Raw genomic sequence first — 15,160 nt, 5'->3', positions numbered from 1 at the left:
TTTTTTTTTAACTGAAGTCTAGTTGATTTACAATGTTGTATTAGTTTCTGGTGTACAGCATAGTGATTCAGTCATTTTATATATTTCTATTTATATATTTCTTTTCTTTTTCATTATAGGCTATTACAAAGTATTGAATATAGTTCCCTGTCCTATGCAGTAGGACCTTGTTGTTTATCTATTTTGTATGTAGTAGTTTGTATCTGCTAATCCCAAACTCCTTTCCCCCTTGGTAACCATAAGTTTGTTTTCTATGTCTGTGAGTCTGTTTTTATTTTGTAAATAAGTTCATTTGTCTCAGTTTTTTAGATTCCGCATATAAGTGATGTAAAAACGTGGAACTCTTCATGCATTTGCGGGTCATCCTTGCACAGGGGCCGTGCTAATCTTCTCTGTATTGTTCCAATTTTAGTACACATGCTGCTGAAGCGAGCATTGTGTATTTTTAATTTAAATAAAATGTTTAAGATAGGACATGTCATTTTTAAGCACTCTCTAGCTTAACAGGCTCTTTTGATTGACCAGCCAAATTAGTCTTCATTGCATCGGACAGGAGGATTTCTACAGGTGTTTGGCAGGGACTAGGGGGGAAGGGTTTTGTTTGCTTTTTAAAAATAAATTTGAAAAATGGGGGTAAATAATGTTAAAAAGATTCCTTTACTCTGAACCTTCTCAGAGCCTTTACTATCCTACTGTGCATTGCAAACATCCAGAAAAAGTATGAAATGTTCTTTAAGTTTATTTGAACCCTTTTCTTCCCTTGGGAATATCTATCATCAACTCAAGGAACTAGTGCTCTGGGGAGCAGTTTGAGAAACACAGGAGTGCAAAATTCATACAGATGCTGGAAGCAGAAAGGTTTTCAACCTACCCACTGCCCCACCCCTGCTCCCGCTGGTCAAGAGAACAACCGTATTTGGCAGCTGTGTGCCTTCAAGTTTCAGTTCTGCCTCAGCAGAGGCCCAAGGTGCTGCTCAGGCACAGGGGTCTGGTGGTTGAGTCAGAGAAGTGAAGTGGTGCCAAACCAAGGTGCCCTTTCTGGGCAGTGGGGTGCTGCTGGGGGCTTTAGAGAGGAAAAGAGGGAAAGTGGTTTGGCCGCCAGGAAGTCAAAGTTTCCTCCAGTCAAATAGCCTGGGAACAGAGTGAGAGGGAAGAAAAAACCCTAATTGAATCCCCAGTGCACTGTCTCCCTCCCACCTCCATGCTTTGTCTTAAAGGAACCATGACCACACACACATTGAAAATGGGACACATTTGGAGACCATCAACACCACTTGGCCAGGAACTACTTCTCCTGGATGAATTCTTCTCACTCTGACTTCCCCTGACTCCTGCCTACAGATGCAGATGAATGTCTGAACTTGAACTCAAGAGGAAGAAGCATGCTGGGAAGATTTTCCAGCACTTTGCTAAAATATTTCCCCTTCAGCTGAGCCCAGAGCTAAACCCCAATCCAAGGGAGGGTCTCCAAACTAGAAGTGGTCCCTCACTAGGCTTATCTGTGAGCCAGAGACCCGCCAGGAGAGTACCCTGGGAAAAGTATCCAATTTCTTGTCTGAAAATTTCTGAAACATACATGAGCTCTGTCATCTCAAAGTTTAGGCTTATGGAAGTCTTATACATATGAAGAAGCATGAACTTCTAGGCTCTTTTGGGTTTTCTACCAACTATGCTAGGGCAGTGGTGAAATGTCTACTCACCTTTAGTAACCTAAAGGAAAAGCAAAATCAGATTTATATGTTTATGATGGAAAGGAGCCAACTGTAGAAGAAATGTGGAATCCCATTTTGAAAAACAGGACCCCCAGTAAATAACATTGAGTGCAAACCCCAGTCTCCTGCTCTGTCATATCCACATTTCTGGGAGGATTTTGTGGGACACTTCCTCTTTCTGCGCTGAGTGGCCAGTCAGAAAAATGAAAGTATGGGCAGGAAAGCTCATCTAAAATTACAAACAGCTGGGGGCAGGGAGAGGCCTGAGGAGGCTCTGGCCAGCCCTATCCGCAACGAAAGGGAGTGGGGCGGGGCTTGGCTCCTCCCTCTGACTCCTCAGGTCTCTCTTTGTCTCAAGACTCCCCTGGAGTGGGAGGAGGAGAGAAAGAGGTAAGGGAGATTAAGAGGGACAAGCTTCCAGTTACAAAATAAAGGAGTCCCGGGAGGAAATGCACAGCACAGGGAGTGTGGTTAACCATACTGTGATAATTTTGTATGGTGACAGATGGTAACTAGACTTATGGTGGTGATCATTTTGTAATGTATAGAAATAATCAAATCATTATTTGTGCACCTGGAACTAACATAGTATTATAGGTCAGTAATACCTCAATAAAAAAAAAAAAAGACTCCTCTGGGGCCACACACAAGGAAGTAGACCCTACTCAACATACTATACACAGGGACTTCTGCTGTCCCATATGGAAGTTAAGGAGGGTTGACATACTTTCATTGTTCCAGCGCTGTCATATTATTTTTAAATTTGATTTTTCTAACAGATAATACATTCACCTGACTCAAAACTCAAAATGATATAAAACATACAGATTTAGAGATCTGGTTGCCACCACTGACCCCCTTCTGCTGCCCCTGTGTAACCACTTTTATTAGCTTTTTATATGTCATTTCAGTGTTTTTTATGCATATACTAATTCATCCTTTCATTCAATACCTACTTTCCAGGCCCCTGCTGTTGTCTAGGCTACTATATTTTAGGCACTGTTTTGGAGATACAGTAGTCCCCCCCTTACCCATGTTCCAAGACCCTCAGTGCATGCCTGAAACCAGGGAGAGTACTGAGCCCTATATATGCTATGTTTTTTTCTATATATACATACCTATGATAATGCTTAAATTATAAAGCACATTAAGTAAGAAATTAACAATAACTAATAATAAAATAGAATGATCATAATGATGTACTTTAATAAGAGTTATGTGACTGTGATCTCTCTCTCAAAATGTCTTAATGTACTGCACTCACCCTTCTTATGGTATGAGGTGTAAAATACCTACAGGATGAGATGAAGTGAGGTGAATGATGTAGGCATTGTGATACAGCATTTGGCTACTATTGACCTTCTGATGATAGGTCAGAAGGAGGAGCATCTGCTTCAGGTGATCCTGGATCATCGAGTCATTCTGATGTCCATGGCTGGATGTCACGAGCAGACTGTGGTGGTGGTTGGGGGTCCCATGCGGGATGGAACAGATGGTGTGAGATTTCATCATGCTACTCAGAACAGCACACAATTTAAAACTTAGGAATTGTTCATTTCTGCAATTTTCCATTTAATATTTTCAGACTGCATGAAAGTGTAGAAAGTGAAACCATGGATAAGAAGGTACTACCCTTACTCCACCCCTGGAGCAGAAATCCTTACTCTCATGGAGTTTATCATTCGAAGCGGGTAGACGGACAAGAATCAGTAAACATAAGGAATAAGAAAATAATGGAGTAAGGAGGATGGTGGTGTGGAGGCACTTTGCACATTGCAATTTTAAATAGAGTGGTCAGAATAGACATCCCTGAGAAAGTAACATTTTGAGCAAAGCTGAAGAAGGTGAGGGAGTTAGCTATGTGGGTATCTGGGGGAAATCATGGCAGAAAGACAAATAGCCCATACAAAGGCTGGAAGCAGACCTTGCCTATCATATTTTTGGAACAGCAAAGACCCAAGAGTAGCTGGAGTGGACAGAGTTAGGGAGAGTAGTAGGAGATGAAGTCAGAGAGGAGCAGTGAAAGGAGGACAGACAGATCGTGCAGGACTTTGCAAGGACTTCAGTGTTTACTCTGAATGTGTTGGGGAGCCTGTCCAAGATTTTGAGTGGCATGATCTGACTTATATTTAAATAGAATCTCTCTGGCTGCTGTGTTGAGAAGAAAGGGTGGAAGAAGGGAGAGGCTGGTTTTGAGGCTATTGCAATAATCCAAGCCGGAGGAGATGGTGGATCAAAAAAGGCTGAGAGTCATATAAGTATTAAGGTCAGACTGTGGGCATATTTTTGAAGTAGTCACTGATGGATTGGGTCTTGGGCTTGGGAAAAAGGGAAGAATCCATGATGACTGTAAGATTTTTGACCTGAGCAGTTGGGAAAATTGAACTGCCATCGGTTGAGATGGCAAGTTAAGGAGGGAAGATCAGGAATTTCATTATGCACAAGTGAGGTTTGAAATGCCTTTCAGACATCTAAGAAGAGATGCCAAGTAGGTGTTAATATAATTTGGAGGGTACTCAGCACATGGATGGCATTTAACCATGAGTCTAGATGAGATGGCCAAGGGAGTGTAGATAGAAAAAGGGAAGTGAACCAAGGGCTGAGTCCTAGGACACTAGTATTAAGAGTGGGAGATGGGGAGGGGAAAGGAGAACCAGCAAAAGTGACCTACAAGGAGCAGTGAGGTAGAGGAAAACTAGGACAGACTGCTATCCCAGTGTCTGGTGATGAAAGTTTCTTAAGCAAGAGTGAGTGACAAATTGTGTGAAATGTTGTTGACTGTCAAGTAAAACCACTGTCTTTAGCCATGTTGAGGTCACTGGTATTGATGACAAAATCAGTTTCCATGAAGTGGTGGAGGTAAAAGCTGGGTGAGTGGGTCTAAGAAAGATTTTGGAAGAAGTTGCAGACAGTAAGTGTAGGCAGCTCTTTCTGAGAGTTTTGTTAAAAAGGGAACAAAGACATGAGGCAAAAGCTGACAGGGGAAATGGAGTCAAGTGAAGGATATTTATGAGGTGGGAGAAATAAAGTGTGTTGTGAGTGATCCAGGAAATAGGGGAGAAGTGATGATACCGGAGAAAGCTGAATTTTGGGAGCAATGACCTTGAATAGGCTTGAGGGGATATCCTCCCCCTTTATTATATTAGCTATATATTTCTTACAAAATACAGCATTTTATATCCATTTTTTGGCATCTCATATTTTCCACTTAGCAATCTATGATTCTTTTCACATCAGGGCATAGAGAAAATCCTTTTTTCATAGCTGCATACTATCCCATTGGAAGGATATACCACAGCTTATGTGTTGTTTCTAAGCTTTTGCTCTCTTAAACAATGCTACTCTGAATAATTGTGTATGCCTCATCACATATGTATCAGCCCTATTGCTGCTTCAGTCCAGGAGCTGAAGTTCATAGCTTTATAAAGTTCATATCATAGTCTGTCAGCTATCAGTATTTCTGATCTGTGACTCCTCTCTTTTGATTTTTCTCTTAAAATTAACTCTATGTTGAAATTAATTTTGCCTTGTAACATCAGGAATGTGCTTAAATAGATAAATATAATAGTTCTTTTATTTCCGATAGTTGCATTAGGTCAAAATAATTGTTCAGATACATTTGGGACTTTATGAAAACAGATGTCATATAGGGCAGTAATAACGTTTGATCTGAGATTTTTAGTTATGGTAACAGAACATTGTTCACTGGACTTCAGAGGTGCTTTTGCAAATCTTTTGTTAGGAATCTTTGTTAACAGAGATCTTCCTTATTCCCATGTTCTGGAGGGTCATATGTTCTCAGCCACCTCCTCCCTCCCCTTCTCACCCATTAGTTTTCTTGTATTTGGAAATGACAGCTTGTGTCCAGTGTTATGTCTCAGACAGTTGCCATTTTGCAGCCATTAACAGTTGTTTGAGATCTCATGATACTAGTGTTGGTATGTTTCTCCCCCTAGACCTTTGGAAACACCAAGTCATGAAAGAAAACTTTTCAGTTATTAGACCACAAATTGTGGAAAAGTTTATACAGAGATTACTGGAGAATTACCAGGATGGTGGAGTAGAGGTATGTATTGAAAATTAGTCATTCTGGAGTGTGTCTTTTTTTTTTTTCTTTAACATAAACCCAAACAAGGAAGAGTTTCCCCTCAACATACCTCCGAATGCTTCCCTTACTCCCTTAGACTGAAGATATGAAAACCAAAGCTGAACTCAACATAGTAATCACTTGTTACCATTTTAATTTTGGAAAAAGACTGATTTCTAACAAAGACAGGAGGGGAATTAGAATATGCTTGTTGGCTAATTTCAGATTTGGCCAATTTTTTAAAGTAACCTTGGAGTTTATTTATGGATGAGTTATTTTTACCATTTCCTGTTGTCAATTTTTTAGTATAAAAAATTTAAAAGAGAGAAACCAAAATAGCCTCTGATACCATTACCTAGGAAACATTTTTTAAATGTACAATATGAAAAAAACTAACAGCTCAGGAAGGTAACGTTTTCACCCCTCCTCTACTCCACTGTCCTCAATTTTCTTTCCACAAAGGAAGCCAGTATGAACAATTTGTGTGTGGGTGTATAAACATGTGACTCCATAGCAACTTTACATAATATATATTTAACAGTAATAGATATTTAATACATACAACATGCATACACACAGACCTCAGAGTTTTAAACTGTTTAGTCTTTGACAGGAAGTGCCTTTCTAATCAAAGAAATCTGCTGAAAAGTTAGGATAAGAGAGTGCATGTGGGTATCTGGCTGTAACAGAGCTTTTAAGATCTTTACCAAATTAAGCCTAAGTGCAGTAAGTAGATATAAATTCAGTTTCCTTTGAAATTCAACCATTTGAAAAACAGAAAAACCTGACTTGGCAAAATGTGCCCAATTTTTTGAAACAACATTTTCTCCAAATTTGTATTTTTCTAAGCTCTTCAAATATTCCTCGTAATTTTATAATAAACACTTTAATTCTTACTTATGAGATGGAAATTCACAAATGCTTGTCTGGATACATGTTCTTCCTCAGAACTTGGTGATTTACATGTATTTGCTTTAAGCTTTCAGTTATACCCAATGTAGTATGTGTGTTCTGATGAGGGGCTTCTGAAGTGGTTCCTTTTGGGTCTCTGCAGCCCAGAGGTTTTCAACCAGAGGTGATTAGGGTGGGGCATGTTTGGAAAAAAATGTTTGAATTAAAAATTTTATGACTTTCCTTAAAAGGAAGGAAATTCTGGTACATGCTTCATTATGGAAGACCTCACGCTAAGTGAAGTAAGCCAATCATAAAAGCACACGTGCTCCATGATCCCACTTACATGAGGCACCTAGAATATGAAGACAGAAGGTATAAGGTGGTCATTGGGCTGAGGGGAGAGGAATGCGGGGTTAGTGCTTGACAGGTCCAGAGTTTCAGTTTTGCAAGATGAAAAGCATTCTAGAGATTGATCGCACAGCAGTGCAAAGGGACTTAATGCCACTGAACTGTACACTTACAAGTGGCTAAGATGGCAAATTGGCCACAGTTAAAACAAACAAAAAGTTTATAGCTCAAGATCTGCTCATCCCTTATCTATAGACTTCATCTGACATTGAAGACAGGCTCTTCTAGGAAAGAAATGTGGGTGTCAGGAGACAGGGCAAATCCCTGTCAGGTACCCAGGGCACACTGAAGAGGCTGGGGTCAGCCTGTGGCAGTCCCGGAAAAACAGGGCCCCAGGATGTGAGCTCCCTCCAAAGTCTCTGCCTGGCGGGCTTCTGGCCTCTTCTGGGCCCTCTGCAGTGACAGAGAGCTCCCCTTTTCTCAGTCACTGCCCCCACCCCCCATTCCTGGCAGCTCTTGTTTCGCACAGCTCTTACAGAGCTGGATTTGGCCTCCCCACTGGCTCCACCAGAGATCCTAGTCCCTGGGACACCACAGATCATGGTTCCCACCCCTCACAACAAGCCTTTCGATATCTGAGGGGAAGGCAGGCCAGTCCAAGAAGCTCGGGTGGCACTAGTGCTCACATGTGTGAATACTCTCTTTGTAAGCTGACAATGAAGGGCTGGCTCTAGGAGGACAAACCCAAACAGCTGTCCCTCTGGGTGGTGGATTACGGATTGTTACCCCTTCCTCCAGGCAGTGCAGCCCGTCCCAGGCACGTGGACGGGGAAACACAGCAAAGCTGGGCGCCTGTGTGCAGAGCAGACTGCAGGAGCCTGAGTCCCGCCTCCCCTCCTTCAGACCAAACCAGCCTCCTTTCCTTTACTACTTTCAGTGAGCGCCCCTCCCCTCCTGGTCAGTCTCTTCTAAACTCAAGGTCATCTAACCTGCAAAGAGAGCCCTGGTCCTGGGTGCTCTGCTTGGATAATTGCCCATGACTTTGTCGGGTTCATCACAGCTGACTCAATAGGCTAACAGTCACCCAAGGCCCACACATGGCCTTCGGGCCTCCTGCCACCATATCAGCCTTGTTCTCGTTCAACTTGGCCCACTCTTTGAACCTCTTCAAATCTTTAAAAAAAAAAAAAAAAAAAAAAAACCTAGATTTTTATCATCTAGCATACTCTCTCTCCCTCCCAGGTCCATGTCAGCTTGCCCTTGGTGTCTTCATTCAAGCCATTAGTGACAGTGTGTGACAGGACAGGCCCCGAGCACTGTACTGCCCACTCTGGGTCCCCTCCAGGCTGACCAGGTACTTTGGGCACAGTCTTTCAGGGGCTAGAAGCTCCTCGAGTTGCCCTATCACCCAGCCAGTGTTCTCCACTTGTTCGAAAGAGCATCGTGGGAACCCTTCTCCCCTGTCCTGCTGAAATCCACATACACTGCCTGCAGGAAAAGGTTAATCTGACCTGACTATTCTTGAACTCATGTTGGCTTCCAGTGATTTTTGCTTCCTTCTTCAAATTCTAGAACACAAGCCTTTCACAATCAGTTCTAACATCTAGGCCAAATTTTATACCAAACACACTGGCCTGAAGTTAGAGACTGACCCTTTTTTGCAGATCAGAACTGTAATAGTCTATTTTGTGGATTCCAGAACCATTTTCATGCCTATGCCGAGAGTCCACTCATTCAGCAAGTGTTTATAGAGCTCCTCTTCTCTCCCAGGCACTTTATTAGAGACACAAGGCAAAAGGTACAGTCCCTGCCCTTAAAGAGCTAATGGAAAAAGTTAGGTGAACCAGCAATGCCCAGAAAAGGTACTTCACATTAAGTGCTTTGATAGAAGCACACACAGGGTGCTGTGTGAGCTCAGAGAAGGGGTACACAATCCAGCTGGGTGTGGGGCAGGAAGTAGTCAGGGAAGACTTCCTGGAGGAGGTGCTGTTTGGGCCAAGCCTTGAAGCACACGTAGGTTTTGGCCAGATGAAGAGGGGTAGGGGAGGAAAGGCAGAGCAATCTAGGAAGGAGTATAGCAGAGTTTAGAGAAGGACGTTGTGAAGGTGGGCAGGGCCAGATGCTGAATGGCTTTGTGTGCAATCCTTGAGTTTGGATTTCATCCCAGAGTCAGTGGAAAGTCACTGAAGCATTTTGTCAGTGGAGTTGGTTTTAGATACATCATCAAAACACCTTGTGTGTGCCTGATGGTAAGTGAATTATTATGAGGGGCTCTGAGAGGAGGCAAACCACAGAAATTCAGTTTGCTCCCAGCAGGGCCAGACTTTTACCCTAACAAGGCCTGGCACCTACCATGCTCCTCCCCAGGCTGCCTCTCCAGAAGAATCCATGGGGTGATCTGGGGCTCCTCCAGCCGATGCCATCCAACACAGTTCAGGTTTAAATGCTGGCGAAGAATTCAGCCCACTGTAGGGCACTGGGCCAGCGGTCATCACTCTGGTTCTTATTGCAACCCTGGGGCCTGCCTTGGAGGGGAAGTTGCTACATGAAGCCCCTTTGTGCTGCATTTTGATATGGAGCTGATATTTAGTGAACTAAAGGCAGGAGTGGGTTGCAGAATAGCTTTTAAGAAATAAATTGCTCTGAGAGCTCATAGAAGGATTGTGCCAAAAGAAGCCACATCAGCTGAGGTCCCACAGCACTGCTTCTCAGTGGCTTCTGGAAGGCTGAGTATTCAGTCTGCAGGAGCGAAGTTCACCAGGGGAGAGGGACTGCTGGGAACTGGGAGCCCCCATACTCTCTGTCACCTGTCAGTCTCAGCTTCCTGTCGGCTCCACTCAGGCATGCTCCCCATTCCATGTCCCCACTGCGATGCTCTGGCTGGGCCCTTACCCCTTTCCCTGCCTTCATACTCACCTTGTGTACCATCCCCTTGAGCTGATATTTCAGCCCAACTTTCTGAGGCCTCAGCAGAGCCACTGAGGGAAGGAAGCAACATGGTTTCTCTGGCCTCTGGAGATGCTCGGGGGAGTCCTGACCTGTTTGGTATAGCACAGACCCATGCAAGGCTTCCTCATCCTTGCTGAGTGAATAGCATGTTCGCTAAGAGGGGATGGCAGAGGGTCCCTGTGGTTTGAGTCTACATTTCTGTTTGTTTGGGATCCTCTGTCTGCAGTGGCTACAGTGGCATTAGTTTGAGAACTGTTTGCCCTGCTAAAAAGCTGTTGGAGGCCCTGTTGGCATGCTCAGGTGTGGGCACTGCTGTCCAGGACAGTGAGGGGTGAGTCACTCTGTGGCTGACTCCGAGCACTGGGCCCAGCCACTGTGGATGAGGTCACTTGGCCACACCCTGCTGGCCTCAAATGTGGTCTCATGACTTCTCAGGGTTTCAGGCGTTTATCATACAGAACCGGGAGGTATTTCCTTTGTCAATACTGATTCACATAGCCTTGGCCCTTTCACCAGAAAGAAGTCGAGGTCCCAGGGGTGGAGTCTTGCTGCCCTGTGCCTTGTGTGAGCAGCTGACTCTGACTATCCTACTGCTCACTTTCCAGGGCAGGATGGGTTGCTCTCATCCCCCACCCCAACTAAGGGACCCTTGCGGAGGCCTAGAAAGTGGGGGGGGGGGGGGCTGAATGCCTGGTTTCTGCTCATAAAATCCCCCGTGAACAGAGGTTTTCATCTACTGTTTCCATTCTGCACATCTTCAGGGCATCCTGACAAGCTGCTACAGTTGATAACCTTTACCAGAGCTTTACTATTTTTTAATTAGTATATACACTTTAGTAGGTATGTAAATATTACATCACATTTTAGTGTATATATGAAATTGCACATATATTTTATATATAATTATTTTAATTATATATACATTTTATGATTATATTAGAAAATACACTCATAATCTTACCCTCATTGATAGCCAGTATTATTATTTTGGTGTGTCTTCCAGACTTCATTAACAACTTTATTCATGCACTTTTTTAACAAAATAAGATTCTTCTATATGCCTTTTTGTGATGATGTACTTTTTTTCACGTGACTCTATGTTGTAAACATGTTTCCTTGTCAATTAACATACGTCCACAGCAAAATTTTTGGTGGCTATTTAGTGTTTCATCGTATAGATGAATGAGACAGATTCAACCTGTTTATTATTAAGCACTTCAATTGTTTCCATTTTTCTTTTCTATTGGAAGGGCTACTATAAAGAATATCTGTTAACATATGTTTTTGTGTATAACTTTTTTTATTCTCTAAAGATAAATTCCTAGAAGAGGAATTACTGGGTCAAAGAGCATGAATATTTAACATTTTTTTCATAGATACTGCTCGTCTGTCCTCCAAAATACCACACTGATTTCCCCGCCAGTCAGCAGGGGTGAGCGAGCCACTTTCCTCACTCCATCAAGACTGGGCTTTCTCACTATCTGCCATCTCTGCTAGTTTGCCTCAAAAACTCACCTGGCAAAGCCTGTCCAGGCTTTCTCTGGAGGCCAGTGGCACTGATAAGACAGTGTCACCAGGATAATCAAATCAGCCAGGGAACCACCCCAGGCTGGAAGGAGAACCTAGCCTGGAGCCCTCCTGACCCTGGAAGTGTCACAGATAAAGCTCACCAAGCAAGCTGACCTCTAGATACACTCACTGACACATGTAGAGGGACACATATAGACACACAGAGACCTGTACAGACACTCACAAAGACACAGAGATACACACAGACACATGCATACATACACTAGTGGATAGAGACACACATACACACACAGACATATCCACAAATGCACATGGACACACCCACTGATGTAGACATGCAGAGACACACACAAGCACTCCTGTGGACATGCAGTTCCTAGTCAGGTGGATCTGCCCCACCTTCCACATATTGGCTCCCATTTCTCTTGGAGCCTAAACCTAAGCCTGCCTTGGAGGGGTAGATTTTTCCTCTATTTCTTAATGGCTGCCTCTTCAAAAAAGTATGCCCAGATGCCTGGAGAAAGGAGGGAATGGGACTGCCTGGAGAGTCAGCACTCTGGCCCTTTGACCAGGACAAGGGGGGCCCCTGCCAGATGCCCCACTTCAGAGGGCCCCACCCTTCCCCACAGCAAATCCCCACTGCCAAGGGGACATGTCCACTCAGATCCCTGGTGTGCTTTCTTTTTTTTAAATTGAAGTATATAGTTGATTTACAATGTTGTGTTAGTTTATGGAGTACAGCATCGGGATTCAGTCATATATATACACACACATACACATTCTTTTTCATGTTCATTTTCATTATGGTTTATTACAGGATATTGAATATAGTTCCCTGTTATACTGTAGGACCTCACTGTTTATCTGTTTTATATATAGTAGATGTATCTGCTAATCCCAAACTCCTAATTTATCCCTCCCCCTACTTCCCCTTTGGTAAACATAAGCTTGTTTTCTATGTCTGTGAGTCTGTTTCTATTTTGTAAATAAGTTCATGTCAAATATTAGATTTCACATATAAGTGATATCAGATGGTATTTGTCTTTCTGATTTATTTCACTTAGTATGATAATCTCTAGGTCCATCTATGTTGCTGCAAATGGCATCACTTCATTCTTTTTTATGGCTATGTAGTATTCCATTGTAGCCAATCATCTGTTGATAAACATTGAGGTTTCTTCCACGTCTTGGCTACTGTAAATAGTGCTGCTATGAACATTGGGGTACTTGTATCTTTTTGAAGTGGAGTTTCCTCTGGATATATGCCCGGGAGTGGGATTGCTGGATCATATGGTAACTATTTTTAGTTTTTTAAGGATTCTCCATATTGTTTTCCATAGTGGCTGCACCAATGCACACTCCCATCCCTTTTCTCCACATCCTCTCCAGCATTTATCATTTGTGGACTTTTAATAATGGCCATTCTGACCAGGGTGAGGTGATACCTCACTGTAGTTTTGATTTGCATTTCTTTGATAATTAGCAATATTGAGCATCTTTTCACGTGCCTATTGGCCATTTGCATGTCTTCATTGGAGAAATGTTTGTTTAAATCTTCTGCCCATTTTTGGATTAGATTGTTTTTTGTTATTGAGTTCTATGAACTCTTTGTATATTTTGGAAGTTAAGCCCTTGTCAGTCACATCATTTGCAAATATTTTCTCCCATTCCATAGGTTGTCTTTTTATTTTGTTTATGGTTTCCTTTCCTGGTCTTCCTTCTGGACAGTGCTCCAGATATCTGGGACCCTGGAATTCCCTGAATCCAAGGCCTCTTCCCCAGATCATCTTCCCCAGAGGGAGAGCGGGCCTCACCACCAGTGTGCACACCCTTGCCTGGGGCATGGGCAAGGGCAGCAGTGCAGCGGAGTGGGTGGCTAGGCTGCCTGCTTACATATGCATATGCAGCCCTCCCGCCAACAGTGTGATGTGATGTGACACCAAAGATAGGAAGCGAATGGGGTCAAACTGTAAACTATGGGTTGGGGACCAGCTCTCCCCAAGTCATTATACTTCAGCATAGAACCCAGTGTAGTCTTCAAAGTAAGACAGTTAAACTTTTTCTTTTTCTTTTTCTTCTTCTCCTCCTTCTCCTCCTTCTCCTCCTCCTTCTTCTTCTTTTCCTCCTTCTCCTCTTTCCCCTTCCCCTTCCTCTTCTTCTTCTTCTTTTTAGGTGGGAAGGTAATCAGTTTATTTATTTTTAGAGGAGGTACTGGGGATTGAACCTAGGACTTTGTGCATGCTAAGCATGCACTCTACCACTGAGCTATAACCTCCCCCCAAACATTTTCATTTTAATAGTTTGATTTGTAACCTTACAATATTTAGGACACTTAGACATATGGCACATGGGCCTCCATTTGTACGCTCGTCCCTGGCCCTGCAAATGTTAAGAGCAGACCTGAAAGAGAGGTGTACAAGGCTGGAGCTGCTGTTTCTCTGTGGAGGAGAAATGGAGGTGGGTCTGTGAGCCAAGACAATGTGAGCCATGAGCCCTGCCATGGTGGGGCTGCCCTGCTGGAGCTGCTGTGAACGATGCCCCTTCCTTTTCAGATCACTTTCAGTAAAGACCACCTCGAGGCCTGCCTCCTTTCCCTGGGCTGTGATGTGATGGCCAGAGAACGCAGCAACTTCGAGAGCTACTCCATGTGTTACGAGCACTTGTTGGAGCATGCGAGGCAGAAGCTCCGCCAGAAGGAGCAAGTATGTTCCCAGACAGATGAGAACTGCGTTGGGGAAGGTCTGGGAAGGGAGGCACAGGAGTCACTCTGAAGAGAAAGTAAAACAGGGTCCAGGGAGGTGTTCTTATGTGAGAAATGAGGATAAATGGTACTCTCCAAATTTCTCTTCTCTTTGGCTCATTTTCTTGGGCTCTGGTATTCTCAGTGGTGAAGGAGATGGCACCACCAACACTAGGTTGTGTGCTTTGGTAGTGTCCAGAGGGGAATATAAGAGGTGAGGGACAAAGGAGCTGACCCCCCAGGGAAGGTGCATAGCTGACCTTCCCACCCTCAGCAAACACAAGGGATCTTGTGCTGTTCCTGGTCCAGCAAAGAAGCCAGAGTCCTTGAGTAAACTCTGTCTTCTGGAGGCACAGCATGGGTCTCATCCATGAGACTTCTTAAAATGAGATCCCACAGGTTGGATCCATGAGTCACTTCTCCTGCCCTAGATTACACACTGCTTTGAAATGGATTGCGTCAGAGGTCCAGAGTAGTCTTTGTACATAAGAAAAGTGCAAAAGTATTTAAAAAAATCAAATGAAGCATTAAAATATCACATGATCTTAGCTTTGTGCTCAGTCTGACTTGCCCCACGGCTGAGGCCTCTGCACCAGTGGGGATACGTGGGCGCTGATGCTGTCTTGTGATGCTTCCTGAAGTCCGGGGGGCAGCAAGCATGGTCCTGGCTCCAGGCAGAGCCTGAGGAGCTCAGAATGAGGCACCAGTAGCACAAATAAGAGGTGTTTGGAGCGTGTTGAACTGAATAAATGTTGGAGTTTGGTGATGCACTGCTTTCTTCTCTTAGGAATTAGGCATCATGCGAAGAGGTCAGAGTCCACCTGAAAGCAGTGCTGGTCAGGTAGGCCAGTTATCACTAAAGAGGTTCTCTTCTCCACTCTCAAGTCCACAATCTCAGCA

At 43.7% G+C, this 15,160-nt stretch overlaps 1 protein-coding gene and 1 non-coding gene across 13 annotated transcripts in view; one reads left to right on the top strand and one right to left on the bottom strand.

The window, feature by feature from the left end:
- The window catches only part of LOC105077107 (coiled-coil domain-containing protein 162), a 152,727-nt gene that overhangs the window by 124,170 nt on the left and 13,397 nt on the right, over positions 1-15,160 (top strand). For 11 of the 12 annotated variants that reach the window (XM_074368501.1, XM_074368502.1, XM_074368500.1 and 8 more), the window contains 3 exons: positions 5,669-5,778; positions 14,073-14,222; positions 15,048-15,101. In XM_074368501.1, coding sequence (XP_074224602.1) covers positions 5,669-5,778; positions 14,073-14,222; positions 15,048-15,101 — 314 coding nt within the window. The remainder of the gene's footprint in view (positions 1-5,668; positions 5,779-14,072; positions 14,223-15,047; positions 15,102-15,160) is intronic. The other variant, XM_074368505.1, reaches the window with a different exon arrangement.
- On the bottom strand, positions 330-436 carry LOC123619855 (U6 spliceosomal RNA). Its single transcript, XR_006728595.1, has one exon. It is a non-coding gene; the product is annotated as a U6 spliceosomal RNA (small nuclear RNA).

This window comes from Camelus bactrianus, chromosome 8 (genome assembly GCF_048773025.1).
Source record: "Camelus bactrianus isolate YW-2024 breed Bactrian camel chromosome 8, ASM4877302v1, whole genome shotgun sequence".
NCBI classification, from domain to species: Eukaryota; Metazoa; Chordata; class Mammalia; order Artiodactyla; family Camelidae; genus Camelus; species Camelus bactrianus.
Note: the sequence above shows the minus strand (reverse complement) of the source record. Positions and strands in the feature narration are given on the sequence as shown.